General features: G+C 40.3%; 2 protein-coding genes and 1 long non-coding RNA gene across 4 annotated transcripts in view; 2 read left to right on the top strand and 1 right to left on the bottom strand.

Annotated features, from left to right (window-relative positions):
- Positions 1–27,699, bottom strand: part of LOC308469757 (uncharacterized protein) — a 127,900-nt gene that overhangs the window by 51,665 nt on the left and 48,536 nt on the right. The gene's annotated exons all lie outside the window — the stretch shown is intronic.
- LOC308469521 (uncharacterized protein) lies at positions 3,652–15,308 on the top strand. Of its 2 annotated transcripts, none has more exons than XM_080992103.1 (2): positions 3,652–3,696; positions 11,664–15,308. In XM_080992103.1, the coding sequence occupies exons 1-2, from the start codon at positions 3,660–3,662 to the stop codon at positions 13,616–13,618; spliced, it is 1,992 nt and encodes a 663-aa protein (XP_080848229.1). In that variant the 5' UTR covers positions 3,652–3,659; the 3' UTR covers positions 13,619–15,308. The 2 variants fall into 2 exon arrangements, with proteins under 2 accessions (XP_080848229.1, XP_080848230.1); XM_080992104.1 differs by lacking the exon at positions 3,652–3,696 and adding an exon at positions 5,077–5,751.
- Positions 23,052–27,699, top strand: part of LOC308470142 — a 38,315-nt gene continuing 33,667 nt past the window's right edge. The window contains exons 1-2 of the long non-coding RNA XR_013982192.1: positions 23,052–25,655; positions 27,126–27,678. This is a non-coding gene — a long non-coding RNA (uncharacterized lncRNA). Of the gene's footprint in view, positions 25,656–27,125 lie in introns of the transcript that reaches the window.

Raw genomic sequence — 27,699 nt, 5'->3', positions numbered from 1 at the left:
TTGATGTTGAGCTTCAGACCGTATTTTGCGCTCTCCTCTTTCACCCTCATTAAAAGGTTCTTTAATTCCTCCTCACTTTCTGCCATCAAGGTTGTGTCATCTGCATATCTGAGGTTGTTGATATTTCTTCTGGCAATCTTAATTCCGATTTGGGATTCATCCAGCCCAGCCTTTCGCATGATGAATTCTGCATGTAAGTTGAATAAGCAGGGAGACAACATACAGCCTTGTTGTACTCCTTTCCCAATTTTGAACCAATCAGTTGTTCCATATCCAGTTCTAACTGTAGCGTCTTGTCCCACATAGAGATTTCTCAGGAGACAGATGAGGTGATCAGGCACTCCCATTTATTTAAGAACTTGCCATAGTTTGCTGTGGTCGACACAGCCAAAAGCTTTTGCATAGTCAATGAAGCAGAAGTAGATGTCTTTCTGGAACTCTCTAGCTTTCGCCATAATACACCGCATGTTTGCAATTTGGTCTCTGGTTCCTCTGCCCCTTTGAAATCCAGCTTGCACTTCTGGGAGTTCTCGGTCCACATACTGCTTAAGCCTGCCTTGTAGAATTTTAAGCATAACCTTGCTAGCGTGTGAAATGGGTACAATTGTGCAGTAGTTGGAGCATTCTTTGGCACTGCCCTTCTTTGGGATTTCTTTGGGATTTTGAGTTTTCCAAACTTGCTGGCATATTGAGTGTAGCACCTTAACAGCATCATCTTTTAAATAGTTCAGCTGGAATATCATCACTTCCACTGGCCTTGTTATTAGCAGTGCTTTCTAAGGCCCATTTGACTTCACTCTCCAGGATGTCTGGCTCAACAGAGGTTGGATGGGCTTCCATCAGGGATTTTTTTATCTGTGATTCCTGCATTGCAGAGGGTTGAGCTAGATGACCCTTGGGGTCCCTTCCAATTCTTATGATTCTGAGAAAAAGCACACACAAAAACCCATAAAAGAAACTAGGCCAGTTCTGCTAGGAAGGGCCTGATCAGGATATCTGATGTGGGGAGCACATTCATTGCAGGTGCTGAGACAGGCAGTACAGTGCAGGGGTTAGAATATTGATTGAGGCCCAGGGGGACCAGGGTTCAAATCCTCCCTCACTGGGTGATAATGGGCAATTCACAGTCTCTCCCCCCTAACCTACCTCACAAGGGTGTTGTGAGGATAAAATGGAAGAGGTGTGCGTGGGAGACCAATGTCAGCCACTTTGACTTCCTTGGTGGAAAGCGGGGCAGTTTAGTTTAGAAAATGTAAGGAGCATAAGGATGGATGAAAACATAAAAGGAATTCCAGTAGGGTGCAAATCATATAAATTGAAAGCATTTGCGGACGACCTGTTCATAACTCTGGAAGAACCCCTGGAATATATTCCAAGGGTGCTAGGGAAAAAATGATAATTTTGGGCAAGTAGCATAAAAGTTGAATAAAAACAAAAGTATTACTGAAGAATATGTCAGAACAAAAGAAAAATGAATTTAAGTCAAAAACAGACCTAGTGATAGAAAAGAAAGTGAAATATCTAGGGGTGTGGTTAACAACTAGAAATATAAACATTTTTAAATAGAACTATTTAAAGGTCTGGAATGAAGTTAAAAGGGATATGGAGATATGGGGAAAGATAAACTTATCATTGTGGGGAAGGGTCTCTGTGATAAAAATGAATGTATTGACAATAATCTTGTTTTTATTCCAATCAATACCCACGGTCAGAGGAGCGGAACACTTTAAGCAATGGAAAAAAGATATTTCTAAATTTATCTGACGGGGGGGGGGGGAGGGACGGGACCTAGAATAAAATATAAATTATTAACAGGTTTAAAACAAAGAGGTGGATTCTCCCTGCTGGCTTTAAAGTTATATTATGAAGTGTCCTGTCTGTGCTGGCTGCGAGAATGGATACAGTTAAACAATACTGAGGTATTAGATCTGGAAGGACATGATAATAGGTTTGGTTGGCATGCTTACTTATGGTATGAGAAAACAAAGGTACACAAGGGATTCCTGAACCACATTATAGGGAAATCAATTTACCAAGTATGGGACAAATGTAAGTATTTATTAGAGAACAAGACACCTTTGTGGCATTCCCCATTGGAAGCCATATCTGTAAAAAAGGTAAACATGAATGGAAACTGGGCAACAAAGAAAGATCTGCTAACAGAAGTAGACTACAAATTAAAGGTGAAAGAATATGAGGATATAAAAGCTCTGTTAACAGATTGGTTACAATATTACCAATTAAATGACATATTCAGAGGTGACAAAGAGAAGGGCTTTGGGAAGGAATTCTTAAAGTTTGAAAGGGAATTATTAGAAAATAATGAGAAATTGTTACCAAGAATGTACAAACTACAGTTGGAATGGGAGATGAAAGATGAAGAGGTTAAAGCTGTAATGATACAATGGACAAAAGATATAGGTTATAATATACCACTTGAATCATGGGAAAAGAGGTGGAAAGAGATTTTAAAATTCACGGCACGTAGTTCATTAAAAGAAAATTATATGAAGATGATGTACCGGTGGTATTTTACTCCAGTAAAGTTTGCTAAGTTTGAGAGCCAGTGTGGTGTAGTGGTTAAAAGCGGTAGTCTCGTAATCTGGGGAACCGGGTTCGCGTCTCCGCTCCTCCACATGCAGCTGCTGGGTGACCTTGGGCCAGTCTCTCAGCCCCACTCACCTCACAGAGTGTTTGTTGTGGGGGAGGAAGGGAAAGGAGAATGTTAGCCGCTTTGAGACTCCTGAAAGGGAGTGAAAGGCGGGATATCAAATCCAAACTCCTCCTCTTCTTCTTCTTCTAAAATGTATAAAAAATACCTCTATACTGGAAATGTAAGGATAAGGGGAAGGTACTTCCCCCCCCCCAAATGTGGTGGACATGTACAAAAGTAAAGGGCTTCAGGAAATGATATACAATGAACTTTTTAAAAAGTTTAAAATTATGTTTGTTAAAAAAAAACAGAGGCTTTTTAACTTGGTGTAATAGGAGGAGAATTGCCAAGGAAGCAAAAGAGGCCAGATGCTACTAGCCCAGATGTGGAAAGAAGAAAAGGTCCCAAAGAAAGAAGAATGGATAACTAAGATGATTGAGTATGCCGAAATGGCTAAACTTTCTGTGAACAGATCTAATCAGAAAAAAATTCAATCAAGAGTGGGAGAACTTTATAGACTATTTTAAAGAACACTGTAAAAACGTGAAAACATTAGCAAGTTTGATGTAACATTTATGAACTAAGAATAGATTTAGGAGGGAGAACAAAGGTTGAAATTAACTGAGGAAATATATAGTAATTACATGCAAGGAGAATAAAAGGGGGGGATAGAAACGGGGGCGGGGGAAAGTCAATTATTGCAAATTTGGATTGGATATGGATTTTACCAAAAGCAAAAATGTTGTTAATTTGAAAATTGAAAATAATTTTAAAAAATTAGTTTAGAAAATGTTTTAGGGCTCCCGTGCAGCAGATCCAGCGGGGCTTTCCGGAGGCGAGACCAGCGCCTCTCCTCGCTCCTTGCCCGGAGAAGCCCAGAGGCTCAGCCGCTCGGCTCCGAATCGGTTAAGAGCAGCGACGACAGAGCTGAGATTCCTAGAGCGGAAGAAAAAAAAAAGGCTGCCGGGAGAATAGCAGCTTCCGCTTCCGTGGGAAGATGCCGAACATGGCGGCGAGTGTCGTTTCTCGCGGAGGCGCAGGAGGTGCGTCAAATCATTATATGTTATAACTGGGGGGGGGGGGGGGACTGGGGGTGCTGCTGGAGGGAGTTCTGAGGAGGGATTTAAAAAAAACCCTGTTAGGCAAAGCGTTTCAATGTAAGTTTTTTTCTGCGTCTCCTTTTTCTAGTCATCAATTTATCCAGATTTTCACATTTTTAAAGACCTCTTGAAAATTGGTCAGCATTTTGGTGCAGATCTCGCCTAATGCACGCGCTTTTGCAAAGGGTATTTCCACAAATATTTACATTTCCCATAATTAATGCATTCTTTATATAATTCAGCTAAGATGATTCATTTATAGGTCTTTCCCCCTTTTTATGGGGGTAGGACATCTTTCCCTAATGGAAGGGCAGCTCTTTCTCCTGCTCTCCTCCCTGCAGGCCAACTTGGGCAGGTGGGGGACCTTCCTTGGGCTCCCCATAGGGCTTGGGGTCAAGGTAGACCCTTAAGCATTGGAAAACCTTCTGCAGGGGCTCCCCCTGGAACTTGTAATAATTTTAATCTGGCCTGATTTTACTATAATTTGTTAAATTTACATACCTCCCTATACCCACAGGCCTCAGGACGGTTCACAGGATAAAAGTACATAATCAGAACAGAAACAAAAAGAACCAATTACCCCCCCCCCCAACACACACATTTTAAATTGTTTGTGTAAGCAGTTTCTGCAAGAGGAGTTCTGGGCATAAGAGGTTTTTTTTTAAAAAAGGAGAAACAAGCAACTTCAAGTCCACATTAAAATTCCAAGTGTGGCTGAGGCCTTATTTAGACAGGCTAATGCTGCTACTACTACTACTACTACTACTACTACTACTACTACCCCTGAGCGCCCTCTCCCACTTTGTGGAGCCTGATTGGCCCCCTGGTATACTCTAGAGCTTAGGTGAGGAAATAAGCTGGGAGACTGCTTGAATGAAAGTGGAGGAAAGATCCAAATGAATGCAACCGAACACTGGTAAGGGCTCATTATCAAGCCTACCTAGTGACAGTGAAGGGAGAAAAGAAAGCATACTTTGCTGCCTCCATTGCATCTTCATTATGTCGTCCGGCAGAACTTTTCCAAGTTGTACAGAGCCTTTTACAGGCAGGCTCAAAGGAGGAGTAGAACCAGCAGTAGCTGGCTGTGACTTGTTTGCAAAGCATTTTGAAGATAAAATTGCTTGCATCCACCAAGACCTTGACTCTGCTGTTACAGCAGATGAGTCTCATGGCGTGTCCAGAGCACAGTCTAGTCCTGTTGTGTTGGATGAGTTTTTTCAGTTGGTCAGGCTCAAGGATATGGACAAGGTGCTTGGCTCAGTCAGGGTGACCATTTGTACTCTTGACCCTTTCGCCTCTTGGCTGATAAAAACCAGCAGGCTGGGCCAGGGAGATGATCAGTGCCTCTTTACAAGAGGGGGTGGTCCCTGCATGTTTGAAGGAGGCAGAGGTAAAACCACTCCTTAAGAAACCTTCTCTGAATTCAGAAAGCCTAACTACCGGCCAGTTGTTGATCTCCCTTTCCTGGTCAAGGTTCTGGAGTGAGTGGTCGCAGACCAGATCCAGGTGCTTTTGGAAGAAACTGATTTTCTGGATCCATTTCAATCAGGGTTTAGGCCTGGTTTTGGCACGGAAACTGCTTTGGTGGCCCTCTATGATGACCTCTGTCGAGAGAGAGACAAGGGAAATGTGTCCCTGTTCATTGTTCTCCACCTCTCAGCGGCTTTCAATACCACTGACCATGGTATCCTTCTGGAGCGACTCTCTGAACTGGGGGTGGGTGGCACTGCTTTGCGATGGTTCCAGTCCTACTAGGATGGTCATTTCCAAAGGGTGTTACTTGGGCAATGCATTTCAGCCCCATGGAAGCTTCAGTGTGGGGTTCCGCAAGGCCCAATCCAATCCCCCTTGTTGTTTAACATCTACATGAAATCGCTGGGAAGGGTTATCCAGAGGTTTGGAGTACGTTGCCAGCAGTATGCTGATGACACTCAGCTCTATTTCTCCTTTCTATCTGAAGATGAGGCAGAGGAAGTGCTGGACCAGTGTCTTGCCTTTGTAATGGACTGGATGAGAGCCAACAAATTGAAGCTCGATCCAGATAAGAGTGAGGCTCAGTTAGTGGGTGGTTCCCTAGAGCAGATGGCTGGGAGGTCGCCTGCTCTTGATGGGGTTACACTTCCTCTGGAGGAGCAGGTTCGTCGCTTGGGGGTAATCCTGGATCCTTTGCTGTTGCATGAGGCTCAGATGGCCTGTAGTGCCTTCCATCAGCTTTGGCTGGTGGCCCAGCTAAGCTTCTATCTGTACAGGGATAGCCTATCTACCGTTGTCTATGCTCTGGTAACTTCAAGGTTAGATATAGATATGCGTTATACGTAGGGCTGGCTCTGAAGACAATTTGGAAAATTCAGCGAGTGCAGAATTTACTGGCCAGGTTGCTCACTGGAGCAAGGCGGTTTGAGGATATTACACCCATCCTGGTCTGACTGCAGTGGCTGCCAGTTAGTTACGGGGTCCAATTCAAAGTGCAAATTTTGACCTATAAAGCCTTAAATGGCTCAGGACCGCAATACTTCTTTCCTTATGAACCTAAGTTTTGCGTATGAACACAGTTTGGCGGCACACAGTTATTCTCTTGTTTCTTTTGCCTGGACTTTTTTGTGGGGGTGAAAGGGTAGGGCTCACAGTAGGGTTAGTTGGGATGGTGGTTGGGGTTGGGTTTACCTCCAGGCGGGTATGGTACAAAAGGAGGGAAAAGGAGAAGTGAGATGGTTGGAAAAGACGTGATAAAGAATGTGAATATTGTGTGTACAGCTCTTAATGTTAGAGGTTTGGTTAATCAGGTGAAGCGAGTGAGAATTGGGAAGTACATTTGATGATGTTGTTTTTTTGCAAGAAACATATAGTGGGGGGTGGGAAGAGGGAGGTTAATTTCCCTGGCTTTGTAAAAGGGAAAAAATGTATGGCTTCTGGAACTTTGAAAAGTAGAGTGGTGGGAATAGTAATTAAATCCAATGTTGACTTTGTGGAGAATAAGGTGTTAAGAGATAAGAATGGAAGGTTTGTTTTTGTTCAAGGTTGCTTGGAGGGTGAGCCTCTGGCATTAGCGTCAATTTATCCCCCTAAGAAGCACCAGCTGGATTTTCTCTATAGGTGCTTACAGAAGCTTGAGAAATTCTCGCCTTATACAAAAGTAGTTGGGGGGGGGGACTTTAATGTTAATCTAAGGGGGAAATAGTTCCAAAAAGGAAAAGGGTATGAAGTTAAAAAAATTACAGTGGTACCTCGCAAGACGAATGCCTTGCAAGACAAAAAACTCGCTAGACGAAAGGGTTTTTTGTTTTTTGAGCTGCTTCGCAAGACGATTTTCCCTATGGGCTTGCTTCGCAAGACGAAAACGTCTTGCAAGTTTGTTTCCTTTTTCTTAACACCGTTAATACAGTTGCGACTTGACTTCGAGGAGCAACTCATAGAACGCGGTGTGGTAGCCTTTTTTGAGGTTTTTAAGGACTTTGGTGATTTTTGAAGCTTTTCCAAAACTTTCCCGACACCGTGCTTCGCAAGACGAAAAAATCGCAAGACGACAAAACTCGCGGAACGAATTAATTTCGTCTTGCGAGGCACCACTGTATGTGGGAGGTTTGGATTATTGGAACTATGGATGGAGTTGTTCCCCAAGGATTACTCATATTCATTTTATTCTAGCCCACATGGAACATTCTCAAGACTGTATTTTAATATCACAAGAGGCTAGGAAATGGGTGAAGGGAATGGATATTGGAATGATTAAGATCACTGACCATGCCCCCATATCTGCTTTCCTTCAAATAGGTCACATTAATAGGTCTTACCCTTGGTTGGTAGCTGATGAGCAGAGTAAGTTAAAATATAAATTGCGGTAGAAAGGTATTTTGAGGAGACTCTAGACCCAGAAATCCCATTAGCAACAAAATGGGAAGCAATAAAGGCAGTCATTAGGGGAGAATGTATTCAGAGTTTGTCAGTGTTAAAAAAGGGGAAAGCTAGAAGGCTTAAGGAGGTAGAAAAAGAAATTAGGTTATTGGAGGAGAAATTTAGGATGTCTAAGCAAAAGAAGGACAGGGAAAAAATAGATCAAAAGAGAAGAGTTGAAAGTTTTAGATATGAATAGAACCACTTTAAAGTTATGGTATTGTAAACAAAAATATTATGAATGTGAAGGGAAAGGAGGGAAAATATTAGCAAATAAAATTAGGAATTATCAGGAAAGGAAAAATATTAGAGCTATTAGAGATGATAAAGGGGGATTGGAAACAGACCCTAATAAGATATTGGAGACCTTTTTAGGATTTTATAATAGATTGTATGCAAATAAAGGAATTAAGGACGAAGAGGTGGATCAATTTTGTGAAGGATTGGAGCTCCCAGAATTACAAGAAGAAAGTAGAAGGGAATTGGATAAGGATATAACAGAGGAGGAAGTTAGATTAGCAATCGACTCTATGAATGTGCAATCGGCACCAGGATTGGATGGGTACAGTGTGGGGTATTATAAGCATTTTAAGGATATATTGGTGCCGCCTGTGACTGTACCGTACCAAGGAATTTTGAATGGAGCTTCAACTCCACCTACCTGGTTGGAGCCAAGGTTGGTATTAATTCCCCAACCAGGGAAAGATCAAACTCTGGCGGATTCTTATAGGCCAATATCGATTACTAATATGCAGTATAGAATATTTGCCAAAGTCATAGCAATAAGGCTAAAAAACTGTATTGTACAATTGGTGGGGAAAGAGCAATTTGGGTTTATGCCTCAGAAGCATTTGGTGGAGGCAGTTAGGAAGGTGATGGGTATGGTGTATTTAGCGAAAAATGAGGACCTGCCTCTTACTCTCATGTCATTGGATATATATAAAGCATTTGATTCGGTGGATTGGAATCATTTGAAAAAGATACTGCAAAAATATAAATTTGGAGTGAAATTTCAAAATGTGATAGAAGCAATATATACAGAGTCCAAAGCAATGGTAGGAACTGGTGGGTCGCCCAAGTGCTAAGTGGTACAAAGCAAGGATGTCCACTTTCTCCCATGTTCATTATCTTAGCATTGGAACCATTAGCAATTAAACTCCAAAAGAATAATGAGATTAAAGGATTTGAAATCCCGGGGGAAAGGAGAGCAGGGGGGAGTTAATGACAATGTATGCAGATGATATGATGGTGATGGTCAAGGACCTAGAGACCCCAATGGGGCCATTAAAAAGAATTTTGCAAGGATTTTCAAAAGTTTCAGGGTTAAAAGTTAATTTTTCTAAATCACCAATGATGTGTTTAAATGTGGAACGTAAAACTCAATTAGAAGCCTCTGAATTATTTGGCACAGTGGTACCTCGGGTTAAATACACTTCAGGTTACATACGCCTCAGGTTACAGACTCCGCTAACCCAGAAATAGTACCTCAGGTTAAGAACTTTGCTTCAGGATGAGAACAGAAATTGTGCTCCGGCAGCGCAGCAGCAGCAGGAGGCCCCATTAGCTAAAGTGGTGCTTCAGGTTAAGAACAGTTTCAGGTTAAGAACGGAGCTCCGGAACGAATGAAGTACTTAACCCGAGGTACCACTGTATTCCTATAGCAAATAAAATAGTAAAGTATTTAGGAGTAAGGATATCTCAAAATGTGAAGAAAATATTTGAATATAATTATAAAGAAATTTAGAGCGGTATTCAGTCGAAGTTGAGAATATGGGAGAAAAGGAAGGAATCAATTAGTACAAGAATTGCATTAGTTAAATGCTTTTGTTACCCAGATTAACCTATCTTTTTTATGTATTACCCTGGCACATACCGGAACGGATTTTGAAGGGGTGGCAAGGGAAAATCGATAGGTTTGTTTTTGCATCCAAGAAACTAAGGCCGGCCGGCAGATAGAGGTATCATAGAACCCAAGATGGAGGATGGGGGATTCCCAATTTGGTTTTATATTATGAAGCTTGCCAATTGAGACATCTTATGATTTGGTTGGAGGGAAAATAAGAATATTCGATAGGAGGAAAAGGAAAAAGGAAGTAGAAAAAATATCAACATTTACGGGGTCCCTTTGGGTATGGGAGAAGTGGAGAAGTAAGCTTTTTCCTGACTTTTCTCCTTTTACCCAAATGTGTATTATGATAAAATGGGCCCGTTACGGGAGCTCATCCTGAAAGAGGTAGGGGATAAATTAAAGGAGATCTCAATTCAGGGTATGGAGAAAGGTGGGAAATTAGAAGGTACGATGGAAGAGGAAACTGGAATTTGGAACAAAATTAATTGGTTACAGAAAAAGCAACTTTCCTCCCTGTTGAAGTAAGAAGAAGTTAAATAATGTGGTAAAAGAATTATTACACCCTTCAAAGAATTAGTGAAAGAATATAGGTTAGATAGGGCCAAAATAGTTTCAAAATTGTATAACGTGTTATTAAATATGGGGAAATCACCAGAGGAAAGTTTGAAAGAATATTGGAGGTTAGATATCCAGGAACAGATTTTAGATGAAGATTGGGAAAGAATTTTTCAGCAATCACTCTTTGTTGCTACCTCTAGGATAATCCAGGAACAGGGGTTGAAGCTGGTACAAAAATGGTATTACACACCAGTAAGGTTGTATCCTATCACAAAATGTGGAAGTAAGAATTGCTGGAGGAAATGTGGAGTGATGGGAACGTACAGTCATATGGGATTCTCCATTAGTTAAGAAGTTTTGGAAACAGATTGGTATAGAAATATTGGGAATTGTGGGTAGAAGTGTGGAAATATCTAAATTAATGGTTCTTATTAGCCTGGGTAGCACCAGGTTAAAAACAAAAGAGGAATGTAAATGGGTAAAATTGGTGGTAATTGCAGCTAGACAGGTTAGAGCGAATAATTGGAAAAATGGAGAAGAGCCAGGGGTGAACAAATGGAGGGGAAAATTGAATAATATTATCTTTTTAGAATACCTAACTGTGAAGGTACGTAAAATGAAAGGGTTTAAGGTCAGTGAGAAAGAGGAGTTTTATATAAAGAGGTTTGAGAAGATATTGAATTATTTGGGTAGGTTTGAACAATATGGGGTGATTAAATGTTAAAATCTTATGGAGTGTGGAGTTTAATATGTATAGAATTGTACATATGGTTGATTTGAATATGTTTTTATTGTTTATGTACACCCAATGTATTGGCCGCCTGGGGGGTTTCACTGTTTGAGTTTGGTTCCTGGTGATCTACATAAATTTTTTTTTAAAAAACAACCTACCCGAACCCTGAGATCATATTCTGAGGCCCTCCTTCGTGGGCCTCCTCCTCAAGAGATCCAGAGAGTGGCAACACGAGAACAGGGCCTTCTCTGCAGTGGCTCCCCATCTGTGGAATGCATTTCCCCAGGAATGTTCTCCTGGCACCTTCATTATACACCTTTAAATGCCAGGCAAAAAGGTTCCTTTTTAAACAGGCTTTTGGTTGATATTTTTGACATCCTATATCCTTTTTCAAATGTGACTTTTTTGGAGGGGGTGTTATTGGATTGTTGTTTTTATTCTGTGATCTTTTCTGAGAACCACGCTGAGACTTCTGGGTATAGGGAGGTATATAAACTCAACAAATAATAATACTAATATTAATACTTTCATTATTTGTACCCCACACATCTCACTGGGCTGCCCCAGCCACTCTAGCTGGCTTCCAACAAATATAAAAGCACAATAAAGCATAAATCATTAAAAACTTACCTCTACATGGCTGCCTTCAGATGTCTTCTAAAAGTTGTATAGTTATTTATCTGACATCTCACAAGAGGGCGTTCCACAGGGTGGGCACCACTACCGAGAAGGCCCTCTGCCTCATTCCCTGTAACTTCCCTTCTCACAGTGAGGGAACTGCCACAAGGCCCCGGGACCTGGATCTCTGTGTCCTGACTGAATGATTGGGGTGAAGACGCTCCTTTAGCATTTCATCAGTTTGCCTTTTTATTCCATCAGGAGATGTTGAAGGGATGCTGGCAAAAGGGGAACAATCAGAAATGTCACCAAAAGGATCCAAAGAGCAAAGGAAGCTGAGGGTTCAAGATGGAGGCAGCAGGCGAGAGGGGAGACGAAAGCAGAAGCCGGAGGGTGACCCTTGTATGTCTCAGGGTGGTGAAAACCAAATTCCCAGAGAGGAGAAAAAACATGAATGTTTGGAGTGTGGAAAGAGCTTCAGTAACAGTAGCAGCCTTACGTCGCATCAAAGATTGCACACAGGAGAGAAACCTTATAAATGTTTGGAGTGTGGAAAGAGCTTCAGTCACAGTAGTGCCCTTACCGTGCATCAACGAACTCATACAGGGGAGAGACCGTATACATGTTCAGAGTGTGGAAAAAGCTTCAGTCACAGTAGTGTCCTTACCATGCATCATAGATCTCATACAGGGGAGAGACCGTATACATGTTCAGAGTGTGGAATGAGCTTCAGTCAGAGTGGCCACCTTAAGTCGCATCAAAGATCTCATACAGGAGAAAAACCGTATACATGTTTAGAGTGTGGAAGGAGCTTCAGTAGGAGTGGCACCCTTAAGTTGCATCAAAGAACTCATACAGGGGAGAAACCGCATACGTGTGTGGAGTGTGGAATGAGCTTCGCTCGCAGCAGTGCGCTTACTATACATCAACAAACTCATCGAGGCAGCAAACCTTATAAATGTTGGGAATGTGGCAAGAGCTTCAGTCGCATCGACTACCTTTCCTCGCATGAAAGAATTCATACAGGGGAGAAACAATATACATGTTTGGAGTGTGGAAAGAGCTTCAGTCAGAATTGCAGCCTTACCTTGCATCAAAGATTGCACACAGGAGAGAAACTGTATAAATGTTTGGAGTGTGGAAAGAGGTTTTGTCGTGGTAGCCATCTCATGTCGCATCAGAGAACTCATACAGGAGAGAAACCATGTAAATGCTTGGAATGTGGAAAGAGCTTCAGTGAAAGTAGTTCCCTTACCTTGCATCTACGAACTCATACAGGGGAGAAACCGTATACATGTTCAGAGTGTGGAAAGAGCTTCAGTCACTGTGGTGCCCTTACCGTGCATCAAAGATCTCATACAGGAGAGAAACCGTATACATGTTCAGAGTGTGGAAAGAGCTTCAGTAACAGTAGCCATCTTAAGTCCCATCAACGAACTCATAAAGGGGAGAAACCGTATACATGTTCAGAGTGTGGAAGGAGCTTCACTCAAAGTAGCACACTTAAGTCGCATCAAAGAACTCATACAGGGGAGAAACAGCATACGTGTTTGGAGTGTGGAATGAGCTTCGCTCACAGCTATGGGCTTACTAGACACCAACAAACTCATCGAGGCAGCAAACCTTATAAATGCTGGGAATGTGGCAAGAGCTTCAGTCGCATCGACTACCTTTCCTCGCATGAAAGAATTCATACAGGGGAGAAACGATATACATGTTTGGAGTGTGGAAAGAGCTTCAGCCAGAGTGGCAGCCTTACCTTGCATCAAAGATTGCACACGGGAGAGAAACCTTATAAATGTTTGGAGTGTGGCAACAGCTTTTGTCGCGGTAGCCAACTCACGTTGCATCAAAGAACTCATACAGGAGAAAAACCGTATACATGTTCGGAGTGTGGAAGGAGCTTCAGGTGCAGTAGCTCCCTTACGTTGCATCAACGAACTCATACAAGAGAGAAACCTTACACATGTTCGGAGTGTGGAAGGAGCTTCAGGTGCAGTAGCTCCCTTAAGTCGCATCAACGAACTCATACAGGAGAGAAGCCGTATACGTGTTCGGAGTGTGGAAGGAGCTTCAGTCACAGTAGCTCCCTTAAGTCGCATGAAAGAACTCATACAGGAGAGAAACCGTATACGTGTTCAGAGTGTGGAAAAAGCTTCAGTCGTAGTAATATCCTTACTAGCCACCAAAGAACTCATACAGGGAGGAAATCTTAGAAATGTTTGGCCTATAGAAACAACTTATGTGACAAGGACTCCCTTACTAAACTGAAAAGAACTCGTACAAGGGAAATAGTAAGGTTGGAGTGTGGAAAGATATTTAATCCTATCAAATAACTCCTACAGAGAGTAAACCAATGATTGTGTTCAGAATTAGAATTTGCTTTCATTAGAATTTTTTATTCATTTTAGTGGCTATGTTGCAGATTGTTCTCCTGATCAGAGTTAGGTTTACATAGCTATGTTCTATTTTCTTTCTCATGCGTTATTTCCCATGTATTCATCACTTGTATATAGCTTTGCTTTAATATTTCTCCCATCCCCAAGATTTCTTAATCTCGTGTGAATTGATCTGATATTTTTCATAGACACAAATGCATTCGCTGGTATTCTGTTGACGTATGTAAATCAGATCTTTGCAATGAGAGTATAGCTGCTCAGATCACAGCTCTAATGAACAAATGCTGTTGAAAAATATATACTGTATAATAAGCCTTAATACGCAGTCAAGAGAGAAATTCTTCTTCTTTGGCGATCACTCGTAGCCGAGTAAGATTGTCTTCCATAAACACGGTTTTAGCAATGAGTCCATGAGTGGGGCTTCCGGTTTGCCTGCGAAGGGAAATGGTGGCGTGTTGCGAGTCATCCGTCTAAAAGACGACCATTACCGGGGGGTTTGGAGCAATGGAGGAGAGTGCCAGGGTTAGGCACCCCCCCCAAAAAAGGCCCCACAGGCAGTAGGGTGTTGAGGGGACCAGCCAGGCGTAAAGAGGCTTGCCACGATTGCCGGAGCTCCGCCATTGCATTGGCAGCGAGTGGGGTGTGTGTGTGAGAGAGAGAGACAGCGATTTGAGCCTGCCTGTGGCTCCAGCGTGGCTCAGAATCCTGAAACCATGAATCGCCACCTGAAGCAGCAGACTTTCAAAGGAAAAAAGTTATTGTCAACTACAATGGAGTTTTCAAAATAAAAAGAATTGCGGTACAGACTTGTGAATGGGGAAAAAATCTTTGGAGACACATCAGTCTTCAGATACTTTTGAAACTGCACTTTGCTACTTAATAACATGATATACTTTGGATACAAGAAGAAACTGTTGCTCTTTTTTCTTTGATTTCTTAAAAGGAAGATAACAGGAAGAGATTGGAGTACTCTCAGTTCTTATGAATAGGAATGCAGATTTTATGAGGGAAAGTACTGAAAGGCTTGGAAAAGTTGCCAAGATTTAAAAAATAATAATTCTAAAAAGGACCTTGTATCTTGGCAAGTCCTACCAAACCTTGGCAGAAGGACACTTTTCCATAAGTGGGAGGTAATCCCAGGGAGGGAGTAGGAGAAGGGGGGGGGGAGGATTCCTTTTTAAAGAACAGGGCCTGTATTGGAATAAAAACTGAGAGAAGCAGCAGATATTGGATTACAAACATCATTTGGATTACAAACATCATTTGGATTACAAATATCATTTGGATTATAAATACGCCTGGAAAATTTTTGGACTCACAGTGGAGTTTTAGATTACAAGACATTTTGTGGATTATAATATAACTAGAAGTTTGGCAAGTGCTAAATCATCATCAAGGAGACAACATAACAGCGAGTTTGAACAGTGGTAACTATTAGACTGCTGTTGTGGCCTGCTTTTTTATTTTTTTTCTTCCGTAGATTGTATATAAAGGTGATCTTGCCCTCTTCTCTTTTTATTTTTTGGATATTGTGGAACTTTTATAATTTGCTGTAAACCTGAAAGTGTTGTTACAGTTTGGTTTAAAAGGGTGTGGGAACTGGATTGGTGGGAGAACTGCTGTATACAAGATAGGGGAAAAGACTTGTATACAAGTGAGGGAAAGACCTGAAGTGTCCTTAAGACAGAAGCGCTTGGGAACAGTTTGTTTTTGAGAACTGACATGGCAGAGAAATCTAAACAGGAGCCAGTAAAACAGAGAGTGTCAGAAAGAAGGAGAGTCTGAGCACAGGGAGATATAGAAAATACTCCAAAATCAGAAATGGCTGAACTTATGGCCTTACATTTTGCAGAATTTAGGAAAGGGTTGGAGCAGACTATGATTAAACCAGTGTTCCTCAACCTTGGGCCTCCAGCTGTTTTCGGACTACAATTCCCATCATCCTTGACCACTGGTCTTGCTAGTGAGGGATGATGGGAGTTGTAGTCCAAAAACAGCTGGAGGCCCAAGGTTGGGGAACACTGGATTAAACAATTTATGGAAATAAGATCAGATATAGAGAACACCAAGGAAGTATTGTCGCAGAAATTTGACAGACTGGATGAAAAAGTAAATGCTTTGGATGTCAAGGTAGTAAAACTAGAAAAAACTGGAATTAAGAGAGGAAATAAAGGAAGATCAATTGGCTTTAGCGGGGGCGGTAGGGGGCCTGACAGACAGACAGAATGAACTGGAACAACAGAATTTACTTTTACAATTACAGTGGTACCTCAGGTTACATACGCTTCAGGTTACAGACTCCGCTAACCCAGAAATAGTGCTTCAGGTTAAGAACTTTGCTTCAGGATGGGAACAGAAATCGGGCTCCGGTGGCACGGCAGCAGCTGGAGGCCCCATTAGCTAAAGTAGTGCTTCAGGTTAAGAACAGTTTCAGGTTAAGTACGGACCTCCGGAACGAATTAAGTACTTAACCTGAGGTACCACTGTAAAATTAAATTAAAATTTGAATAAGAGGGTTGCCGGAAAAGGAGAAGGAACAAGGCCTTGCAAGTTATATGGGCGGGATATTGGGGAATTGGATGGGTGCAGAGGAAGGAATGGAAGAATGCATTGAGAATGTTTACAGAGTTCGAACCCGAGCTTCAAGAGAGAAAAGACTTCCGGTGGAGCGCGGAACCCGCTACAGGCGAGGGTTTTTTCCGGTGGGAAAGCCCTGGCTTTTTTAGCCGAAAAAGGAGGTTTTTAGGGCGCAAAAACCTCTGGTTGTACCTCTGGAGGGTGTCTAGGGGTTCAGGTTCCCGGCGGTGCCTAAAAAGCTGCCCGTCCGGCCGCCAGGTAGCCTCCGTAAAAAGAGGTGAAGAGTGCGGCGGAACGAGCAGCAGGCGATCGGGCGGCCATAGCAGCGGCTAATAAGCGAAGCCCCGAGCCTGTGGGAGATAGCGCTCCGCTCTCAAAATAAAGAAATTCGGATGCAGAACATCTAAAATTGCTGGAATTGACGAGCAGTAAGAGCAAGGAAGTCTCCGAATTAAAAAGAGAAGAGCTCGAGTTCAGCGGACGTCTGGCTTCATTTAAAGACACAGGTTGTATGCAGAGCCTAAAATGAAAGTAAGTTGCCGCTAGCGGCTACTATTATCGTCTCCCCTGTAACAATTTAACTTTCTCCAGAAGAAAGAAGAGAAGGGAGGACTTTAAAAAGGGGAGCAGAAAATTTTTACGAATGAAGTGTGATCTCAGCGTCAGTGAGGCAGTGGAAAGACAAAGAGGACTATTCTATTACATCTCTGTGACTCTGTGAGTGCATTTCCACGCTAAGAAACCTCTGACGCCATATTGGGCTAAGAAGGACTCCTGATGTTATAATAAGTGACTTTATAAGATATTTGGTTTTACCTTTTTTTTCTTGAAGAAGGTGGTTTTTGGTGGTTTGTTTAACATCCTTTTCATCTGTTCTCTATCTTTGTTAGGAACTTTAAATTAGTGAAAATTGGACTTTAAAGAGAACTGTTGGAGTAGGGAAGCCATTTAAGAACTACTCTAAAATTTGGTAAGGTTGGACTCCCTCTAGTGGTTCAAATCAAGCATTATTATTTAAAGTAAGAAACCTCCGTAGAGGTAATCTAAGACTGTGAAAGAAAGAAAAATCGTCTTTAAGAAATCTCTTCAACTCCTAACGGAAAATCCTCCAGGAATTATTTACTATAGAAACCCATTTCTAAGGGACAAATTTGCTTATAAGGGATAAATAAAATAAATATAGATAATTACAGATAGTTTGGAATTTGGAATGTGGAACTTGAACATATTGGAAATTACAATTTGACTTTATATTCACTATCTTTGTCTTCTGGAGTTTGGACTTTATATTCTCTACATCTGTCCTCTGGAGTACTTTTGGACTACCAATTTAAAGATAATTGTTTTTGGAGCTCTTATAGACCCTCAAATCAGAGACAGCTTAATAAATGTTCTGACTGGATTAGCCCGAACGGGGGCAAGAAGAATACAGCTTCTTCAACCTGTGGAGGACGAGACAAAATCTAAATATATGATTTTGAAGGTGAACTGTTAAAAAATCTGTAAATCATAACCCTCCTTTCCTTTAAGTTAGTATTGTAAGTTTTTGATGGACATTTCATTGATATTTAATGATAATAGTAATTGTTAATAGTTGGGAATTGTCTAGAAACTGTATAGTTTAATTTTTTGATATCTGATATTTGATAGTTGAGGAAATGTCGCATACACAAAAAAAGGGGGTAGAGGGGGGGACCCCAACAGATAGAAGAGCTTCAAAACAGGAAACAGATTTCAGAACAGAAATATTGAAGATGTTTGCAGAAATTAAACAGAGCGAAAAAAATTTGGAGACAAAATTAGAACAGGTGGATAATAAAATTGGGAAAATGGATAAAAAGATTGAGGAGACAGTTAGTGAATTAAAAGGGCAGATTAAAGAGGTCTCAAAGAGAGTGGACGAAGGACTTAAAAAGACAAAACATGAAATGAGAGAGATGAAACGGGAAGAAGAGAAGATGAAAAAGGAGATTGCAGATTTAAACAAAATACAGGAAGAAATAAAAGACTCTATCGCAATGAATGAACTAAAACAGAGAGAAGTGAATTTGAGATTGAGGCAAGTACCGGAAATACAAAATGAAAATATAAAAGAAAGATTGGTAAAAGAAATTGCGCAGTGGATGGAGTTATCGGAGGAAGAAGTGGCAAAAACAGTACAAAATGCATTCAGAATGAAAATAAGATCAAGAACAGTAAAGAAATTCCCAGGTGATTGCTTAATAACATTCAAAGATAGAGAGATGAGGAATCAGATTTTGCAAAGGAATAGAGAGAAGAGATTATATATTGATGGGAATTATATAATTATCTTTAAAGATATTCCAATAAGGTTGTTGAAACGAAGAGAAGCTTATAAACCACTGGTGCAACTGCTTAAGAAAAATAAGATCGATTTTAGATGGGAATTTCCGGAAGGAGTCTCATTTTTTTATAAAGGGGTAAAAAGAAGATTAACTAGTCCGGAGGAAATTGGAAAATTTACAAGGAGATATAAAGAGCTCCAAGGGGGAGAGGAAGAGGCTAAAGGGGCAGAAGGAGGATTAAACTTAAGGGAGGAATTCGAATTAAGAGAAGAAGAAGAAGAAGAACACGTTGGAAGAGAATCAGAAGAAGAGGAAGAAGACGAAGAAGGAGAAGAGATAGAAAGACTATAAGGTAAAACTCAAATCTAAACAGTGATAAGAAGAATGACGTTAAAACTATGGAACTGGAACGTGAATGGGATGAATGATAAGAAAAAACGGAACAAGATCGAACATATGTTAAAAAAGAAAAATTTAGACATCATATGTTTACAAGAAACGCACGTGATTAAAAAGCACAGGAAAATTTTGATAAATAAAAGGTTAGGGAATGAATTTATATCCTCGAATAAAGAGAAAAAAAGAGGTGTTGTATTATATATTAAAAATAAAATTGAATCTCACCAATTATTTAAGGATGAAGAAGGCAGAATCATAATGGTTCAAATTAAGTGGCAAGGTGAAAAATTGATAATCGTTGGGATCTACTCACCAAACGGGAACAAGACGGAATTCTTCAGATTATTAGAGGAGAAATTATTTGAATATATGGACCAAAAAATCATAATAATGGGGGATATGAACGGTGTGGTTTCAATAGAAATGGACAGATTGAGAAGAACGAAGAATAAAGAAGGGAAATTACCTAAAACATTCTTTTCGATGACAAAGAATTGTAACTTAGTAGATATTTGGAGGCTCAGACATCCCCTAGAGAAGCAATTCACATACCACTCAGAGTCGAACCAATCAATGTCAAGAATAGATCAAATATGGGTATCAAATGAGCTAACTCCAAGAATTCAAAAAATTGAAATACAGGCTAAGGTGATTTCGGACCATAACCCAATAGAAATGGAGCTAAAAGGTTTTGAAGAGCGAACTTTTAGGTGGAGGTTGAATGATAACATATGGGACGACCAAAAGTTCGTCGAAAAAGCACAAAAAAATCTAGATAATTACTTCAGAGATAATATGGATAAAGGGACAAAAACGAGTGTGGTGTGGGATGCAAGTAAGGCAGTGATGAGGGGCCTCTTTATTCAGCAGAATGTATGGAAAAGAAACAACAAAGAAAAAAAGACAAAAGAGATCTTAGAACAGATTATGAATAAGGAACAAAAATTGATAAAAAAACCTAACAATGAGAAGATACTACAGGAAATTAAGATTCTCCAAACCCAATTTGCGATGTTAATAAATAAAGAGGTTGAATGGAATATCAAAAGGCTAAGACAAAAAAACTTTGAGTTTGCCAATAAATCAGGAAAATGGTTGGCCTGGCAGGCTAAGAAAAGGAAAGAACAAAGTACAATTAATAAAATTGAGGTAAATGGAGAAGAAATAACAGACCCGAAAGAAATTAGGAAAAGATTTTTAGATTTTTACAGACAACTATATAAGAATAAAGAAAAGAATAACAAGAAGAAAATAGAAAGATATTTGAAAGAGAAGATGGTGAGAAAGATCCCAACAGATCAAAGGGAACAACTGAATGCCCCAATATGTAAAGAGGAAGTAGAAGAAGTCATAAAAGAATTAAAAAGAGGGAAAACACCAGGTCCGGATGGACTTACATCTAGCTATTATAAAGAGATGAGAGATACGTTGATGGCCCCGTTGGTAGAAGTAATGAACAACATTTTAAAAGAAAAGGACATTCCAGGAACATGGAAAGAGGCATTTATTACAATAATACCAAAACAAGATTCGGACTTAACCCAGATTAAGAATTATAGACCTATCTCGTTACTGAACACAGATTATAAGATCTTCACAGGAATCCTAGCTAAGAGATTAAAAAAGATATTAGTAAAAATCATACATAAAGACCAAGAAGGTTTCCTACCGGGCAGACAACTAAGGAACAATATAAGAAATATAGTCAATGTTATTGAATATTTGTCCGATAGGTGTGATAAACCAGCAAGTTTAATATTCGTAGATGCAGAGAAAGCCTTCGATAATGTGATCTGGGAATTTATGTTGAAAAATTTGGAGGCTATGGAAGTGGGCCATGAATTTTTTAATGGTATCGAAGCAATCTATACAGAACAGAAAGCTAGGTTGATTATAAATAACATCATCACGGAAGATATTAAAATATCTAAAGGAACAAGGCAGGGTTGTCCGCTTTCGCCATTGCTATTTATAGTGGTCCTGGAAGTTTTATTAAATGCAATAAGACAAAATAAGCAAATCAAAGGGGTGACATTAGGCATAAATGAATATAAAGTTAAGGCCTTCGCGGATGACGTGGTTGTGACTCTGGAAGAACCTATAGAAAGTACAAAAGAAATTTTGGATGAGATGGAACAATTTGGAAAATTAGCAGGATTTAGACTGAATAAGAGGAAGACCAAAATGATAGTTAAAAATATGGACCAAGATAAAATTGAATTATTAAAACAACAAACGGAGATAGAGGTAGTCAAAAAGGTTAAATACTTGGGAATTTGGCTCTCGGATAAGAATATAGATTTATACCAATATAATTATATCCCTATGTGGAAAGGAATAAAGAGGGATTTAGAGGTTTGGAATAGATTGAAACTATCACTATGGGGAAGAATATCAATGGTAAAAATGATGGTGCTTCCTAAGTTGTTATTTTTATTTCAAACTTTACCCATACTAAAAGGTACAAAAATTTTCGGGGAATGGCAAAAGGCGATTTCAAGATATGTCTGGGAAGGAAAGAAGCCTAGAATTAAATTTAAGTTATTGACAGATGCAAAGGAGAGAGGAGGCTTCGCACTACCAGACATGAGATTGTATTATGAGGCAGCATGCCTGTGCTGGTTAAAAGAATGGGTAAAATTGGAAAACAAAGAATTATTAGATTTGGAAGGGTTTAATAACAAATTTGGGTGGCACGCGTACCTATGGTGTGACAAAAAGAGAGTACATAAGGGATTTGGAAATCACATTTTTAGAGGAGCACTAATAGAGGTTTGGGATAGATATAAAAATATACTAGAACCAAAAGTCCCACATTGGTTATCCCCGTTAGAAATAATGTGTGTTAAGAAAACTAACATGAGAGGAAAGTGGGGAACATATGGAGAAATGGTTACCAATGAAGGAGGGAAGTGGAAAATGAAATCGTACGACCAAGTTAAAGCATTAACATATGATTGGCTACACTACTTCCAGATAAACGAAATGTTTAAAAAAGAGTTGAAGGAAAGGGGGTATGCAGAAAAAGAATCAACCTTCCAAAAGGAAATAATAAATAACGAATTTAAAAATCTATCAAAGATGTATAAAATAATGTTAGAGTGGCACACGAAAGATGAGGAGGTGAAGTCAGTGATGGTACAGTGGGCAAGGGACTTAGGATATAATATTCAACTGGAGGATTGGGAAAGGTTGTGGAAAGAGAACATAAAATTTACGGCCTGCACGTTATTGAAGGAAAATATGATGAAAATGCTCTACAGATGGTACCTGTCACCTGTAAGATTGGCAAAGATGTATAAGGTAGATAACAAATGCTGGAAATGTAAATGCAAAGAAGGGACATTCTTCCACCAGTGGTGGGAATGTAAGAAAGTAAAAAGCTTCTGGGATGAGATCTATAATGAGATGAAGAAGATGTTAAAGTATACCTTTGTGAAAAGGCCAGAGGCTTTTTTATTAGGTGTTGTAGGGAAGGACATTAGAAGGAAAGATTGCAAACTTTTCCAGTATGCTGTAACAGCTGCCAGAATCGTATTGGCTCAGAGGTGGAAGCAGGAGGAAATTCCAAGGGTAGAAGAGTGGAGAGCAAAATTAATAGAATATGCAGAACTGGACAAATTAACAGGGAAAATCAGATACACTAAAGACCAAAAATTTATAAAGGACTGGGAGAAATTTGTGTGTTATCTGGAAAATAACTATGGTGCAAATACAACGCTGGCGGGTTTTAAAGAGGCTCTGTAAAGAATTTATGAATATTGTTTAATAGAAATAATGAGGGAAGGGAGGTGTAAATGGCAATATGGAAGAATGGAATGTGTACCAAAAGGATAACTATGAAAGAATGTCAGTGACGTTGAAGGAAGTCTAAAATGGATATGATTTGTTGTATAATGGATAAAATGTATTATGAGTTGGAATTCAATAAAATCATAAAAGCAAAAAAAAAAAAAAAAAAAGAGAATGTTTACAGAGTTCGAACCCGAGCTTCAAGAGAGAAAAGACAGCCATCAGGCATTCTCTTGACTTTCACAACAAAGAAAATTAAAGATGCAGTAATGCAAAAAAGTTTTGAGGATGGTCTGGTGGTTGAAGGACAGAAAGTTGACATTTTTAAAGAAATGCCATTTAAATTGAGAGTTAAGAGAAGGAAGTATCAAAACCTGACAGCAATTTTAAGAGGAGCAGAAATAAATTACAAATGGGAATTCCTGGAGGGAGTTTCCTTTACCTACAGGAGAAAGAGATTTAGACTAATCTCAGAGAGTCAGGTACAGGAATTCTTAGCGAAACATGGCAAAGACCCAGAGTTTCAAAGCTCGGGGAGAGACTTTAGAACCCCTTATGAGATGCAAAGAGATGAACTGGAAAAGACTGAAAGAGCAGGGCAAAAAAGCAAATCTTTTAAAAATGAATTAAAGGTAAAGGTAAAGGTACCCCTGCCCGTACGGGCCAGTCGTGTCCGACTCTAGGGTTGTGCGCCCATCTCACTCAAGAGGCCGGGGGCCAGCGCTGTCCGCAGACACTTCCGGGTCACGTGGCCAGCGTGACAAAGCTGCTCTGGCGAGCCAGCACCAGCGCAGCACATGGAAACGCCCTTTACCTTCCCACTATAAAGTGGTACCTATTTACCTACTTGCACTTAAGGGTGCTTTCAAACTGCTAGGTGGGCAGGAGCTGGGACCGAAAGATGGGAGCTCACCCCGCCACAGGGATTCGAACCGCCGAACATGCGATCGGTAAGCCCTAGGCACTGAGGTTTTACCCACAGCGCCACCCGCGTCCCTTTTTAAAATGAATTAGATAATGGCAAATCTTAAATTACTAACTTGGAATGTCAGTGGCCTTAACAGTAATATAAAAAGAAACAGGGTGTGGCATGAGTTTTAAAACGGAATTTGGATATAATTTGCCTACAGGAGACTCACGTTGCAAGAAAGCATGAGAAAATCTTGAGTAATGAGAGACTAGGGAGCCATTTTGTTGCATCAGATGTTTCCAAAAAATGTGGAATTGCTTTGTACATAAAACCTGCACTTGAACCACAATTAATTCAAAAGGATGAGAAAGGGAGAAAATTAATGGTAGAAATTAAATTTGAGGGAGAAAAAAGAATTTTGGTAGGGATATATGCACCAAATTAAAATAAATAAATAAAAATTCAGGATTTTGAGACAATTAGAGTCCCATCACTAGCGAAAGAACGATTAGGAGGAAAGACACGAAAGAGGGTAGGCTTCTCAAAACTTTTTTTGAAATGATAGAAAATGTAAAATTGATAGATATTTGGAGAATTAAGCATCCGTTCGAAAAACAGTTCACTTTTTTCTCTCATGTTCATGAAAGCAGTGCCTGACTGGATGCAGTTTGGGTCTCTAAGGAATTGGAGCCAAAAATTAAAAATATTGAAATAGATCCAAGAACAATGTCAGATCATAATTCTATAACTATGGAAATACAGAAAGAGATTCAGTCCACCTTTCGGTGGAGACTGAATGAAAAAATACTGGATGATATGACACAAAGAACGAGATTTTGAAAACGGGGGAAGTTCCAGAAACATGGAAAGAGGCTTATATAACTTTGATACCAAAACAAGATTTGGATGTGACGTTAGTTAAAAATTATAGGCTGATCTCAATACTTAATAATGATGATAAACTATTTGCATTTGTTTTGGCAAATAGAATGAAAAAAATCCTAAAAGAATTTATTCGTCATGACCAAGCTGAATTCCTTCCAGGCAGAGAAATCAAAGATAATATTAGAAATGTATTAAATATTATAGAGTACCTGGAAGTGAGAAAAAAGCAGCATTAATGTTTAGAGATGCGGGAAAAGCATTTGATAATGTTTCTTGGAGCTTCATGAAGAGGGTGATGGAGCAGATGGGATTTGGAGTAAATTTTAATAGGGGAATGCAAGCTGTTCACTCAGATCAAAATGCAAAAATGATTGTAAATCGAGTGATAACAGATAAATGTAGTATACAAAAAGGAACTAGACAAGGATGCCCCTTGTCACCATTGTTGTTTGTTCTGGTACTGGAAGTCCTGACAAGATAATAATAATAATAATAATAATAATAGTAATAATAATTTATTATTTGTACCCCGCCCATCTGGCTGGGTTTCCCCAGCCACTCTGGGCGGCTTCCATAGAAACCAAAAATACACTAAAATATCACACATTAAAAACTTCCCTGAAAAGGGCTGCCTTAAGATGTCTTCTGAATATCAGGTAGTTATTTATCGCTTTGACATCTGATGGGAGGGCGTTCCACAGGGCGGGCGCCACTACCGAGAAGATTCAGGCATTCCCGCTACCAGGAGGCCCAGGGGCCCCAAGAGGTTTGCAGCCGACTCCACCGCCTTTGCAGGGAGTGGCTGGAGCCAGAGCGACACACCGAGGCTCAGATCCTGGACCTGGTGATCCTGAAGCAATTCCTGGCTGTCCTCCCCCCAGAGATGGAGAACTGGGTGAAGGATCAGGGAGTGGAGACCAGTTCCCAGGCGGTGGCTCTGGCAGAAGGTTTCCTCCTGAGCTAGGCAGAGGAGGAGGAGCAGCAGGTGAGACAGTTTCATCCTGGTAATTCCCAGAGATCTGTGGTGGCTGGTGAATTCTGAGGGTGGTGTCTCTTAAAAGGCGAAAGTGGCTCTTGGGTGCAGAAGGTTCCGGGTTTAATTCCCTACATCTTCCGGCAGGGCTAGGAAATCATCCCTTCCTGTAACCTGGAGAGATGCTTCCAGCCTGTGCAGACAGCACGGATCTAGATGGTGCAATGGTCTGGTTCTGGACTAGGCAGCTTCCTTGGTTCCTATTTAAACAGCTCTTCATTCCGAAGCAAGAGAACTAGAAACTTGCTTTGCCTTTCACCTGTGCCCTCGATATTATTTGAGCGCAATTTCAGCACCCCTTCACATTTTTCTGTTTTTTCCTGTCTATGCATTATTTCCCTTCACTGTGCCCACCCCCTCCGGGGATGTTCTCTCTCTCTCCCCCTGCTGAGTTGATTCCCCCTCCCCCCATATCTGAGCGAAAGGGATCCATAGGTCATAGAATAAACATCTCCCCCATATTGGTCTCTACAGCCAGAGAAGGCCCTGCAACTCTCCCAACATCTTGACCTGACCCCCAAAGGCACACTCCTCCATGGTCTCCTGAAACAGACGGATGCCAACATCATCATGGATTCCTGCATTGCAGCGGGTTGGACTAGATGACCCACAGGAGCCCTTCCACTCTATGATTCTATGCACAATATTTTCTTACAATCATCAGAGGCAGCAATGCTTCTGAATACCAGTTGCAGGAGAGGAGAGGGCTCTTCTGCTCGGATCCTGCCCTCTGGTTCCCTCTGGTTGGCCACTGTGAGAACAGGATGCTGCCCTAGAAGGGACACTGACTTGATCAAGCAGTTCTTCTTAATGTTTATAATAATATAAAAATAGTATGCAAATACAGTCAAACCTTGGCTCCTGAACACCTCCGTTTTGGATTCCTTACGCCATGAGCATTACAATTATAACAAATAAAGGCTTGACATATCTCGCTTTGCATGTCATGATTCTATCTCATATCTTAGTTTCACCTTTTAAGTTGAATTACTGAAATAAGTGAACTTTCCCATGATATTCTAATATTTCGAGGTTCACCTGTAATGATACATTGGGCAAAAGATATAGGTTATAATATACCGGTTGAATCATGGGAAAAACTGTGCAAAGAGATTTTAAAATTCACAGCATGTAGTTCATTAAAAGAAAATTATATGAAGATGATGTACCGATGGTATTTCACTCCAGTAAAGCTTGCTAAAATGTATAAAGATACCTCTAATTTATACTGGAAATGTAAGGATAAGGAAGGTAATTTTTTCCCCTATGTGGTGGACGTGTAAAAAAGTAAAGGGCTTCTGGGAAATGATATACAATGAACTTTTAAAAATTCTTAAAATTACGTTTGTTAAAAAAAACTAGGTGTAATAGGAGAAAAAATGCCTAGGAAGTAAAAGAGACTGTTTATTTATGCGACTACAGGGGCCAGATGCTACTAGCCCAGATGTGGAAAGAAGAAAGGGTCCCAACGAAAGAAGAATGGATAACTAAGATGATTGACTATGTCGAAACGGCTAAACTTACCGATCAGATGAGAAAAAATTCAATCAAGAATGGGGAAACTTTATAAACTATTTTAGAGAACACTGTAAAAAGTCAAAACATTAGCAGGTTTGATGTAACATTTATGAACTAAGAATAGAATTAGGTTGAAATTAATTGAGGAAATATATAGTAATTATATGCAAGGAGAATAAAAGGGGGGGATGGAAACGTGGCGGGGGGGGGAGGCAGTTATTGCAAATTTGGATTGGATATGTATGTACCAAAAGGAAAAACGTTGTTTATTTTAAATTTGAAAATAATTATAATAAGAAATAGTTTAGAAAACGTTTTGGGGCGCCCGCGCAGCTGATCCAGCGGGGCTTTCCGGAGGCGAGACCAGCGCCTCTCCTCGCTCTTTGCCCGGAGAAGCCCAGAGGCTCTTGCAGCTCGGCTCCGAAACGGTTAAGAGCAGCGGCGACAGAGCTGAGATTCCTAGAGCGGAAGAAAAAAA

This window comes from Podarcis pityusensis, assembly GCF_964106645.2.
Source record: "Podarcis pityusensis genome assembly, chromosome: 2".
NCBI lineage: Eukaryota > Metazoa > Chordata > Lepidosauria > Squamata > Lacertidae > Podarcis > Podarcis pityusensis.
The sequence above is the reverse complement of the archived record's forward strand: the minus strand, read 5'-3'. Positions and strand labels throughout refer to the sequence as shown.